Source organism: Camponotus vicinus, unplaced genomic scaffold (genome assembly GCF_025532165.1).
Source record: "Camponotus vicinus isolate PSW18456_S1 unplaced genomic scaffold, iyCamVici1.0 SCAF_12, whole genome shotgun sequence".
NCBI classification, from domain to species: Eukaryota; Metazoa; Arthropoda; class Insecta; order Hymenoptera; family Formicidae; genus Camponotus; species Camponotus vicinus.
The window spans coordinates 891,052-904,165 of NW_028141948.1; the positions used below are offsets into that span (position 1 = coordinate 891,052).

At 34.3% G+C, this 13,114-nt stretch overlaps 2 protein-coding genes across 8 annotated transcripts in view; one reads left to right on the plus strand and one right to left on the minus strand.

The window, feature by feature from the left end:
• Positions 1 to 13,114, minus strand: part of Ca-ma2d (Ca[2+] channel Muscle-specific alpha2/delta subunit) — a 21,619-nt gene continuing 8,505 nt past the window's right edge. For 2 of the 6 annotated variants that reach the window (XM_083085138.1, XM_083085137.1), the window contains exons 4-16: positions 9,907 to 10,426; positions 9,358 to 9,439; positions 8,787 to 9,049; positions 8,192 to 8,583; positions 7,647 to 7,966; positions 6,152 to 6,412; positions 5,564 to 5,692; positions 4,116 to 4,486; positions 3,699 to 3,903; positions 2,909 to 3,494; positions 2,364 to 2,719; positions 1,679 to 1,975; positions 1 to 458 (exon numbers count right to left, since the gene is read on the minus strand). In XM_083085138.1, the coding sequence (XP_082941264.1) occupies positions 168 to 458; positions 1,679 to 1,975; positions 2,364 to 2,719; positions 2,909 to 3,494; positions 3,699 to 3,903; positions 4,116 to 4,486; positions 5,564 to 5,692; positions 6,152 to 6,412; positions 7,647 to 7,966; positions 8,192 to 8,583; positions 8,787 to 9,049; positions 9,358 to 9,439; positions 9,907 to 9,986 (3,633 nt within the window). In that variant the 5' untranslated portion in view covers positions 9,987 to 10,426 and the 3' untranslated portion in view covers positions 1 to 167. The remainder of the gene's footprint in view (positions 459 to 1,678; positions 1,976 to 2,363; positions 2,720 to 2,908; positions 3,495 to 3,698; positions 3,904 to 4,115; positions 4,487 to 5,563; positions 5,693 to 6,151; positions 6,413 to 7,646; positions 7,967 to 8,191; positions 8,584 to 8,786; positions 9,050 to 9,357; positions 9,440 to 9,906; positions 10,427 to 13,114) is intronic. The other 4 variants (XM_083085141.1, XM_083085140.1, XM_083085139.1 and 1 more) reach the window with 4 other exon arrangements.
• LOC145963332 (protein rolling stone) overlaps positions 3,050 to 13,114 on the plus strand; it is a 22,811-nt gene continuing 12,746 nt past the window's right edge. Inside the window, exon 1 of one of the 2 annotated variants that reach the window (XM_083085147.1) lies at positions 3,050 to 3,371. The gene's annotated coding sequence lies outside the window, so the exon portion shown is untranslated. The remainder of the gene's footprint in view (positions 3,372 to 13,114) is intronic. The other variant, XM_083085145.1, reaches the window with a different exon arrangement.

Sequence of the window (13,114 nt, forward strand, 5' to 3'; positions counted from 1 at the left end):
TGATACTTTTCTTATTATTTTATTTTTATAACTTTTCATTATAAAACAATAATATATGTGTGCATACGTGTATGTATGTATATATGTATGTATGTATATATGTATGTATGTATATATGTATGTATCTATGTATGTGTGTATGTATGTATGAGACTAAGTTTTTATTGTCATACAAAGGCATACAGAGCCCTAAAGACGGTAATCCATAATAACAACAGGGACATCGTCAATTCAGAGGACCCTCCGCAATCGATTTCAAGTTCCAGAGGATGTTCCGTGAAGCAACTTTTCAGCCTACGCCTCTTTAAAGCATTCAGCGGAATTTTGTGACAAGGTTTGTCGGCCGTGCTATTTGTGTACTCGAGGGGTGAGATGCTGACAGGGGTTACTTCCAGTCTTTTATAGCACGTTGGATACATGCTGTTCACCACGACCAACAGGAGATTCGTATGCGTCACCTGTACATTATTGACAATTATTCTTTCGAAATTCAATTGCTATATTTTGACAAGAATTTTATATTAATAAAATTCTATTTTTAAAAAAACTATCGAAATTAATTATTAAAGAATATTGACAGAATATTTATGTATATTAATGCATTTTGATATATATACTAAAGAGAAAGAGAAAATTGGTACATAAATTCTAAGAATGTCGGTCTATTATGAAAAAATGACTCAATTGACTCGTTGAAATGTACTAAATCTTATAGTATATCTTATCCACTTATCCACTATCTTATCTACTATATCTTATCCAAATAATATAGATAATTTATGTTAAATACTTCACTGATTTGCAAATTGATTCTTTTCAGGAAAATAATATTTGCATAATATTTAGCATTTAAAAAATTATTCAATGAGCGATTCCATAATCGAATAGAATAAACAGAGTGGACAATATCTGTCAGTTGAAAAGTAAAAGATGTGAAAAGGTAAAGAGGATCGTCGACATTATAAATAAATCGAGAAACGATCTCTCGTAAGTCCATTTCAATTTTTTTCTTCAAAGCTAAAATATTTGACAAAGAAGATTTGTCGATCAGGTCTATTGACAGTACTTCATACATAAATATCATGCTACTGTTAAATACCAATTTAAACTTATAATGGACACTCTCATCTTTTTTGTCCAATACGTATAATAACGCGTATTAACTATTTTTAATTATTCATAATCTCTGCATGATAATTTGTAGTGATTTATGAATGAAATATGTTAGTTCATGTAATAATTATATAAAATTGATTATTAAAATGCACATATATTACAAGTTACTGAACGTTGAAAACTAAACTGACGCATAATGAAAGCAAAATCGAAAAACAAAATTAATATAAAAGACGTAAAATTTAATCTGTTTTTAAACATATAAAATTTTCTTTTCTTACTAATTCATATTTTCATAAAGATAATCTTTTTATTTCATAATTTAAAATGTGAGTCATAAAATGCCAACAGATATTTGATCTTCATACTCATTAAAACTTTTTTTTTTTACCATCTTTAAGATCTTTAGCAAAAACAAGATACTGGAAACCGCGCGAGATATTTATAACTATACGTGGTTTTATATTTCACACTACGTACACGGTTAAATCAGCAAAATTATATAGTCAGTTTTAGTTAAAGGAAATAAATATTTACACAGTTGGCGAAAATAAATATTTACTCTCTGAGCATAAAATGGTCTCGAGCAGTAATCGGAATGATTGGTGACGCCCTTGGCCGCGATGGTCTCATTCAGCATGTAGAGTGTCCGTTTCTGATCGCAAGGATAGTGATAGAGATAGAGAGTTGGTGGTGGTGGCGGTGCAGGCGCGTCCTCATCGTTGTGGACCTTGGCGTGGATACCGGGCAAATTTACAAATTGCGTCGCGAACCATATCAACCGCAGCAAAAACCAAACTAATAGCCTACCAACGTATCGCAACGGTTCCATCATGTTGTTGGCAGAGTTACTGATTCGCTGGAACATTACGCATTCTCTTTCTCTTATAAAAATAATACATACCCTAAAAATAACTTTACACTATCTTCCATCATCATTTTTAAAACGCATGCAGTCCGAAAAAAATATATAATAGCCTCGCTAATCTAATATTATTTTAAAATGATATTTTTTATATAGAATTAATATTAATCTAACATATAAATATAGAAACATATTATTATTTTTATTGTTATTTATATATGTAACTATTATTATTATTAAAAACCTATATTATTAATAAGTAAGAGTGAAAGTAGGAATTATTTTTGTCGCGCAAATTTTGATAAATATTAAAAAAATCGCAATTATAGGATTTAATTAAAAATTTGATTTATCAAATAAACTCTTTGGTACGAATACTTACAACCTCATGACACCAAGCTTGATAGTCATAGATGTCAAATGAGTTATAGAGACCTTGCCCGATCATGGACGTCATAATGGCGCCCTCCAGGGTGCCCATAAATTGCCCGGTATCGTTGTGTCCCCCCGAAATAACCACGTAGCCGTTCTGATCCAACAGGTAGCAATCGATCCATTTATTGCTGCAATTCATGTCGGGATTCGTCGTCACCGAAGTAAGTGCGATAAATCGTTTATAGAAATCCGCCATTGACATTTGAAAGCCCACCACAGCTGCCGGCGCTTTCTTGCCACCATCCTTAGGCGAAAGGGTCATCGACACCGTCACCACCGCATCCGTGCCCGCTTCCCAGGGTACTGTGACAAAATTTTACCTCATATAATATATATTAATAAATAATTCTATATATAGTAATTGAAACACACTGTATAATAATACATAAAAAAATATAAAGATGTCTTTAATGATTTCTGAACACTACAGATGTAAAAATTAATTATAAAAGAGTTTCTCTCATCTCATCTTTTGGCGAATGCAATTTTTACCGGATAAAAAGATGCTGTTAGGATCCATCTCGTTTTGAAAGATCGCGCCTTTGTACCAAGGTTCGTTCACCGCTCGTCTGTGAAGATCGCCGAACACAATACCGTCATCCGCATCCGCCAGTTTGCTAATATTGAGGTGATGCCATCTAGTCAGACCGCTTTGCGTCGCGATGAATCTTATGAAGATGCCGTAAAGTTCTGCTAGATTTCGGGCCTTGGGCGGCAAGTTCTCCAGGTAGTCGCCGCGGAAACTGTTATTTGTTGCCTTGGCGTCGAACACTAGCAACTGCATAAGTTCCTTGTCGCAGTAGTAATCGTCGTACTTGAGTGTTTGCCTGCCGCAATTGGGCTCCTGATCTTCGTCCGCGGGTGGATAAGCCTCGTACTGTTCGGACCAGCGCCAACCGGGTCGACTCATCAGCGCCAGGAAGTGGCGTACTTCGTCCTCCGGGCGATCGAACCGGTGAGTCTCCAAATAGTGGTAGCGACAATACACCCAGCTCGGATGCACGCGCCAGTGATCGCCCGTAAAATAGTCCGACACGTTGATATTCATATTTTGATTCCGGCGGATCTCATCGCCGACCTTAAAGAATTTAACACGCGATTACTCGAGTACGTAACATTATCATCGACAATTATTCGTCATAAAATTATAAAATTAGTTATCAATTATTTGATGGTTTATAATAATTATTTTTGATGGTGATTTAAAATATTTATTTTAATGGTTAATGCAATTAATTGCGCGCGAAGTTATTTAAGAGTGGACTAAATTACTGTTTACAACCTTGATCCAAGTCGTTCCATAATTAGGTAAGGCGACCGCGAGGCCGAACGGCGTGCCAGGCAAAGGCGCGTAAAAGTAATTGCGTTTCTCGAGAGTGACACGACGATTATCATCGTAATGTAACTTCACAGGGATCCCTTTCATGCTACCATGCTTGTGATCGACCAATGCTGATCTCAGCTCCAATATTTCAGGACCAGGGTTCCTGCGCTCATTTTAAAAAAATGAAGAAAAAAAGAATTTAAATATATATATATATATATATATATATATATATATATATATATATATACTTATTTTATGTTATTTTTTCTAAAATATAACTATAATTTTATTTTATTCCTTGATTGGATTTCTTAAAAGAAAAGAAGAAGAAAACCGGTAGTAGTATATTGAAGACGTTGCATGTTACATTACCTCGGCCCACGTCCGTCGTCAAGTATTTCGACCTCCGTGAGGTCAACACTATTATAGTTCATTTTAAGCTGGCCTTTGTAGACTGGCCGCAGATCCGGATGCAGTATCACGTAGCCGTTATTGGACACGATGAAGGCGTAGCCATTCACGCCGAGCTTGTATGGCAACGTAAGTTTGCGGATGTCATCGATTGGCACATCTGTGCCGGCCACACCGAATAACGCGTCCTCCACCACGCGTGTATTGTTGTCGCGTTGTTTATTCCTATGATCGAACACGGGCGTACCCACGGAAGTCAGCAGTCTGTATTCCTGCCAGGCAGTCGTATTCAGGATGAACGGATCCTCTTCAATGTTCTCGTCCTTGCCAAGCTATGCAGAGCGATCACAGACGATGGAGAACCGATGACATAATTCATATTACTTTTACAATTTCCATTAACAGGAGCGGATACGTCGCTAGGGTAAAACTAAAGCGAAGGGCTACGCTAATCTAATTTGCCCTCGGTCATTCTATGGTATGGGCTAAATACGTAGAGGGTGTTCTCGGAATCGAAAGGCGCAACCGAAATCTCCCAACAATCTATTGCATCGTTAAACGCACTTGTCATGTAATATTTTTAAATTGGCATAAATGTGCCATTTAGTAATTTTTTTTTTTTTTTTGAAGAATCGAGTCTTCGATTGTCCATTCGAATCAGTTTATGCAGCACCTCACACTGATCTTTAACGCTAAAGATAAATAAATAGAAAATCAAGAAACAAATAATTCGACGAAGCCCAGCTAACAAGGTACTAAACCTAGCTCCCAGCTCAGGTATTAAGTTCTCGGCTAATGACAATCAATCGCCGAGAACTATTCAACTGTGTCAATTAGTGGTGTCTCGATGCCCAGCGATTAATTGCGAATGTTTGTCCTGTTCTCCAAGTTGACAGCTCAGCGAACTAAGTGGCTAAACCTTTGGATTGCTAAGCTTGTGATTAATCTCGAGCAAGGTAATTGAAATGCTTAGTTGAATTATAATTATATAATGAAAATTGTACAATTAAAATTTGTTATAAAAATCCTCAAAAATCAATGTGTCAATTATCTAATAATTAATATGAAATGTGTTGCATCAATTTTCGATTACCTCTCGCTTGATATTACACGAATTACCAAACAGAGTTTACAAAATTGGTAAATTATAGATAAATATAAATATAAAATAAATTTTTTTTCCAATCCATTCATTCTTGAGATATATTTTTAAATAAAAAAAATGTTTTCTAAGCTGATGAACTTTATTAAAATGTTATCTTTTATAAATCTTGTATTTCCGTTTGGTATTCGAGGAACGCATGTAGCAAGGAGAGATATAATGCGATACAGATCTAAACAGAGCCTGGAAAGCCTGGAAAGTAGAGGCTGCGAGGGAGGGAAGGAATGCTTTTTGATTCTATTTCAACCTGCGTTATGTAGATTGCATCCTCGTTTATTCGCACGCCCAGCTGTTTTCCCTTGAAGTATTTTTGCAGACGCGACTTTTGATCCTCATGTTCCATCACCCGCCACAGCCAAGCGGCAAGTGCCGGATTCTGATGGAATTTACGAATGTTTATTTTATTCTCCCACTAAGCCCACTATCATTTTAACAAAATATTTTCAAAATATTGTAGGGAAACAAAAGAAAAGTTTTGTCCTTGTGGCGACAAAAAATATACAAAGAAGAATAATATTTACATAGTAAAGATTAGTTTCCTCAAACAGTAATAAGATTTTCTTACCACGAATCATGATATCTTTCGTATAAATTTCCTGTAATCGCGATTGCGTGATATTTTCCAATTAGACAAGACCCATGTCACTTTATCACTAGATTATTATTATCAAAATTATAATCTAATGATAAAAATATTCGTTGAGAAAACGAATAATCGCAATTTTTGCTTGATATTTGCACGGAATTGTAAAAAAATAAATAAATAACTAAAATTAAGAATTATAAAAGAATAAATAAATAAATTGAAATTAAAATTTTCTGAAGAATATCCTACCGTGATATCGGCGTAAACATGCGTCCACACAATGGGATGCACCACGCCCTGAATTACCAGGGGACGCGCCACAACCGGGATGTACTTGAGCACTTGCTCGCGCACTTCCTCCCGCGTATGCACGTGCTTGCATGAGCCACGGTTCAAGCATGCCATCCTTTGTATCTCGCGCACCTTGGTCACCTCCATCCCCAAAAGAAATGGAAACACTCGCACCGGTATGTGAGTACCGTTTTCTTCCCGATTCCATTTCTCGAATATCTACGACAAAGAAACAGAAAACGATAAATATTTTATTCAAAAGAATCTCAAAGTGTTTTTTGCCGTATAAATTATTGTAAGATTACTTTGAATATGAAATCATATCCAAAAAACGAATCTTTTTGAATTTTATATAAAGTTAAATTAATAATAAAAATTAATATAAAACTAATTAATAGAATTAAAAATGAGAGAATTCTTCAATTAGGAAAACAATGAATATACATAATCTTTTCGATGGTTCTTCAGATTAATTAAATATATTAATTAAATATATTGTCATAAATACTATTATATATTATATATTATTGCATCTTTTTTAAAAAAGAAAAAGCTGCTCGGACTTTGCTCAGAAAGCAGACAATTTTTCTTACGAGGTAAAAAATTAAAACAAATGGATGGATAATTAATTAATATTAATTTAAGAAATTAAGTATAAAAAAAGTATACATTAACTATGCAACATTGATAAATATATTATTTAAAAAAGCATTAAATAGTAATAAACAAATTATTAAACATTAAATTAGTTAGTCAAAGTATGCTCCATTACACAATATAATGTAATTGACAGTATGTGTAATTTTTTTTAATATAAAAAAGACAAAGAAGAAGAGAGAGATTTATTTAAAATTACATTTAACATACTTAACCAGGAATTTTGTTCAATGCTATCTTAGGATTCACTATTCAATGCTACTTTTTGAAAATACATAATTGTGTAAAATAAACATCGTTCGAAAGAGTATGTTTAAAATTGAGACATCGTAGAAAGGATAATTTATGCTAATTACGTGCTTTGTGTGTGTGATGTTCATATATCATTCTTGTATTTCATTTCATGCAGTTTTGCGTAGTTCAAAAATAATGTAATCGTATTGAAATATCGATCAGTCGAAAAAAATAGTTTTTCACAACTCAATATTTTTTTTAAGCAAATTTATATTAACAATAAAATAAAATAAAATAAGCGAATTTATTTTATCTTAACATATTATTACAATTATTATTTTTAAAAATTATCACTATAATATTATTTATTTTTAAATAATTTAAAAATTTATTTTTTATAGAAAGAAAGTTTCTCTCTAAAAAGAGAGAAATAGAGAGAATTAGTTTCATGCTTATCGCCGATGGTTATCTTCAATAGTTTTATCAGCATGTAAAATAGGTTGAAGGAAAAGAGTGATAAAAGTTCATGTAATAGTTTTGTCAAAATAAAACAATCAGTAACCTCCGTTAGATTTCCAGCAATGCCGTCTGTGACGACCATGATGAGCTGATTGCACGGCGTGTCGGCGTCGCAACCACGAGATTCCCGGTAAGTCTTAAGCAGGCTAAACGCCTTGGTGAAAGCATCCGTGAGATTTGCAGGGCCCTCCGTCTTGAGAGTGTCCAAGGATTTTTTAAATGTGTCGAGATTCTCTGGAGTGGCCTGAATTAGCATGTCCTTGAAGCACGGCACCAGCTCGGTGGTCTCGTTCGCGTACTTTAGCAACGTGACGAAGTCATTGTTCGACAGCGTATCCAGGATCGAGTTCACAGTTGTCTTCGCTGTCATAACATTGTCATTTCGATCAAACATGAAGTAATCGAAATATTACAATCCTTCAATCATAAAATTATTAATCGCGAATAGATGATTACAAAATGATAAATATTAAATTGTCACATTGAAGAAATTACATATTTTTTTCTATTTCCTTGTCACGCTCATTCAAATTTTATTAAAGTTTTCATCCATCAATTTTTCCAACTTTTCTTTTCGATCTCGCTTACCGATCGTCTTTCCCATGCCGGTCATGCTGCCGCTAACGTCTATCAGGATCACCACGTCTTTGCTGCATGTGGCTGCTTCAATAAACCAACTGCGCACCCTGCAGTCGTAGAGATCAGGCTTCTCATCAGTGTCATCATCCTCTACACTCGTTCGCCACTGCATGGCAGGATATTGTCTGAGCATGCCGGTGACTGAACCAAAGTACTGCCATGATAATGCGGGATCGGATTCGTAATTCTGACGAAACATATTATCCAACAGCTCGGTCCTCATAATATCCTCTACAACCTCTTGCGTGAGATCGAATACGTTGGTTGGTATATGAACCGACGAATGGCTTGTATTCACCGGAATATTATAAAAATGTGAATCCGCGGTTAGTTCCATGTTTCTGAAATCGTTTCGTTCATTTGTTAATTTTAATTTAACATTTAGGAAAAGGTCTCTCTCAAAATTATTCGTAATATTCCATTTGTATCATTCATTCTTCATTTCCGCCGAAAGCTATTACGACGTCAACCTGGACAACACCGTGACTAATTCTCGCCGAAGGGAACCTGAAAAAGAATAATGTACCGAGCAAATCGCGCTCACCTGTATACGCTCGCATTCTCCCTCTCGCATTGCGTGTCGTTCAGTGAACAACCGTTGACAGGGCTGCACTTGCCGGAAACGTAGGAGAAATTGCCGTCCACAAGAGGCTCGTTCCAATCTTCCGTCGCTGCTTCGGCTGCTATTCGAATGCAGGTGACAGCATCCATCTTCCGGCGCAGCATCCTACCTACATTCTCGCTGATTATGCTGACTAATTCTTCTCCGGACTTGTCCTCGACTCGTGTGTTCATGCTCCTGTATTTCTACGAGTACCATTTGCTCAGCAATCTTCCTTTCACGTTTTATTAGATTATTGAAAGAATATAAAGATATTTCAAAAAATTTAAATATAAAGAAAAGAGACGAGAAAGAAACATTATAAAAAATTATTAAAAATAATATATACTCGTTTCTATAGATGATAAATTTTCTATGATAAATTCTATATAAAAATGATACAAAATATAAAGATATATGTTATATCGCGTGAGACATGATTGAAAGATTTCTCATTAGAATCTTCATCATATGATATTTATCATATTGAGTAAATATATAAATATATGCTCACTTCCAGCAATTCCTCGGGTCGAGCAACTTCGGTTGCGAGTTCCCATAAATCGGTACCCAACTTGTCCGCCCATCTGCCCACTCTGGAAAAGAAAAATTACAAGTATTACAAGCACATCGATATGATTTGGTTTTTATATAATTTTGCAAACTTTTCTTTAATAAATTAAAATGATAAATAACAACCAAATTAAAACTAACTTTATGTCATTTAGCGTACTTTAAGCAAATCTGTTCTTGTGAAGAAAGCAAGTAAGAAGTTGATAAAGAAGCGCATACGTTAGATATAAACACAAAGTCTATGACGTTACAAAAAGATAAATAAGAATGCAAGTAATTTACTCATCATTTCGATATGTGAAACACACACACACACATGTCGTTTATTTATTAAAAGTTAGTTTAACTTATCTATAAAGCCCAATGACCAAAGCTAAATCTACACAAGAAAATGATGACGCGACAGGTCCTAGATCCTTCAAGCGCCTCATTTTATAATTTTCTTTTGACACATCGCGCGTTATCTCTTGGACCGTTATGCAGAACTCACATGTGCGCGTCTTTGGCCAGACATACAGCGAACATCAGCGCGAAATAAGAGACAAGACATTGACCTGTCGTCGTCGGCATGAACAAAACTAAGCCGCGTCCCTCTTTCCCGTCTTCTTTTCCTTCCTCCGCGATGGATATTCGTTTCCGATCAAACGTATAACGCTTCTTCGCTCTTTTTTAGAAAAGGCACGGATATTCGTGAAAGAAACCTCGCGATCAGATGGCATCTGCCACTGGGACAAGCCGGCTACGAGATTCACCTCCGGTCTGATTATTTTTGGTGCTCGAGCTGCGCCGTCTCTCTCGAGACTTTTTCTTCACTTTTTGGCATCGTCCGCGGGTATTAATAAAATCGTGCCGACCGTTCAGAGCGACGCTTCCGAGAGAGAAACTAAGGCGGGGGATTGCTAGAAATTGATTTTGACTGCAGTTGCAAATCCTTGATTCTCGAAGATCGGAAAGCAGCTTCACCAATTTCGTCATTTCTTTCAGCGCTTGTCTATTCGCTTCAAATTCATCTGTCATGAGAAACAATTAGAAAATAAACAGTTATCAGTTAAGAAATATATGTTGAAGTAATTTTTTAATATTATTTTTGACAATTGTTTGCATGGATTTTAAAATCTTCTTGGATTTCAAATCTTTTGAGAGGAAATCGTAAATGTGCACAGCTGCTTATATTTATATTTTTTATATAATATGCAATATTAGATAAGATTATAGTATAAAAGCTAGAGTAAAGAATTATAAAAACATTATACATAAGCATGCGTTATAATAACATAGCAATAATTCTTAATGTGACTTGGCTTTTCAGCAAAATAAGAAAGTGCAAAAGTTTGAAATTTAATTAATTAATTAAATTAAAATTTAATTAATTAATGATTTTCTGTATATATTAATTGAATGAATTAAAGAAGTTGCGTACGAATAACGATCTGGAACGTACTATTAAATTTCCTAGTAGATTTCAATATAAGGAAAGTCGCTACTTTCATTGTTTTCACTTTATATAAGCTGCCTCTTATTATAACATGTATCATGTGCAGAATATTATATCCAGGAATCGAGTAATGTAATAATTTCTCAGAAAATAACATCTGTAATTGTGTGCAATCCAGACGTGCTCATGCGACACGCATGAGATTCTTGTGTCACGATATTTGCGATTTTGCAATCGTTATACGCATTGAAACTAAAGGGCTCTCAGAAGCCATCGCCAGACATGACGAGGTTGTTTCCGAGGGTATTCCTTATTGAGAGGGTATTCCTTTGTCTAGGTCACGTAGGGTATCCCCAGGGATATGATTTAACGATATCTTATAATGCGAATTCCCTGCAAAAGTTTGAACGAGAAATTCGAATGAATCTGTATATATAATCGAACTGTTCAAAGCAGAAAGAAGTCAAGAATAATCTAAACAAAACTAATTAATTGTCGATCAGCTCAATCGAGAATTAAAGGCAGATTAAATAGTGTGAAAACATTAAAGAAAATTTTATTAAATTAGGATGCTATCTATGAATCTCAGAAAAACGAGAAAAAAGTAAGTTCTGAATTTCCAATTGTCAAGAATTATTGATATAAAGAAATAATTGGACATCTGTCTACGATTTTAATTATTTTTGATATATAGTATTATAATGTAAATATTATAATGTAGGTCAAAATAAGAAACATATATTGTTTTATACGTGCCCAAACGGCTGAAGCTGATCAAAATCGGAAGCGAATATTTCCAATCTTTTCCTTGTTAATTTATCATAAAGAATATTTATTATAAAACTTATTTATTTATTAATATATTTATATTAATATTTATGTATTTAAGTTTATTTATTATAAAAAATAAACGATTTTCATATATTTATTTGATATAAAATAAATATAAACCATCATTTTGGATAATATGCAAGCAATAACTTATTTATGCATTTTTACGTATTAATATACAAGTCCAAAAATTATTCTTTTCATCATAAAATATCATATATACCCAGGGTTGGGAAGTAACACGTTACTTGTAACGCCGTTACCGTTATAGTTACTTTTTTTTGGTAACAGATTGGTAACGGCGTTACATTTTTTTTTCTGTAACTGTAACGATAACGTAGTTACATTTTTTTAGTAACGATAACGAATTTAACAGTTACTTTTACCGTTACGATAACGAATTTAACAGTTACTTTTACCGTTACTTTTCATATTTTGAAAATACTTATGACATCGTATTTCTGTCATATTCAATTTTTAGTCATCGACCGACATTCATATAAAATTCGATAATATTTCGGATGAAATTTATTGCTCTGAGAGGTGTCTGTGAAGCTGACACGACAATCTACGAATTTCAAAAAAATACTAAGAGTTCTGATAGCACTTTTCATAGTTCTACAGTTCCTGATAAAAATTAAAGAGTTCCGCATTCCTTATATTAAAAAGTCGAAATCGAAAAAATGTCGTGCTAACTTTGCGAATCTACCCTGGCGAAAATAAATATCGGAGCGTAAATCGAATGTAAGGAAAGAGTAACAGAAGTGTAAACGAAGCTTCTAGGAGGCGTAAATTGAAACAACGAAACGTAAATGAAGTGTTAACACTTCGTTTACGTTTCGTTGTTTCAATTTACGCCTCCTAGAAGCTTCGTTTACACTTCTGTTACTCTTTCCTTACATTCGACTTACGCTCCGATAATTATTTTCGCCAGGGTAGCACGACACTCTTCCCTCTAAAGAACCAAAACGCGTTGAATATTATTATTTTTAGTAAGAGTTCCCAATAATTCTGCTAGTTCAGCCTATATATGCAATTTCAGACCAATATTTCAATAATTAATAATTTTTTATGAATTTTTAATGTCCTTGACCAGCACGACACTTAGTAAAAATGTGTCGTGCTGGTCGTGATGATTTTCCGTAGTTTTAACGGCAATTCTGGACAGTTCTATAAAAGTTCTATTCTTTAGAAACATTTTTCAAGCAGAGAGATGTTTTAAATAATTATTTATAAAATAGTAAACGGTCGGAATGGTCTAAATGTCATGCTGGTCTAAATGTCATACTGGTCAAGAACATTAAAATTCGTAGATTGTCGTGCCAGCTTCACAGCCACCTCTGGAGCGATTAATGACATCATTGGTCAATCACAGTTATTTCATTCGTCTGAGGAATGGATATGATTGACCAGCTTTTAAGTTTGACGTAAT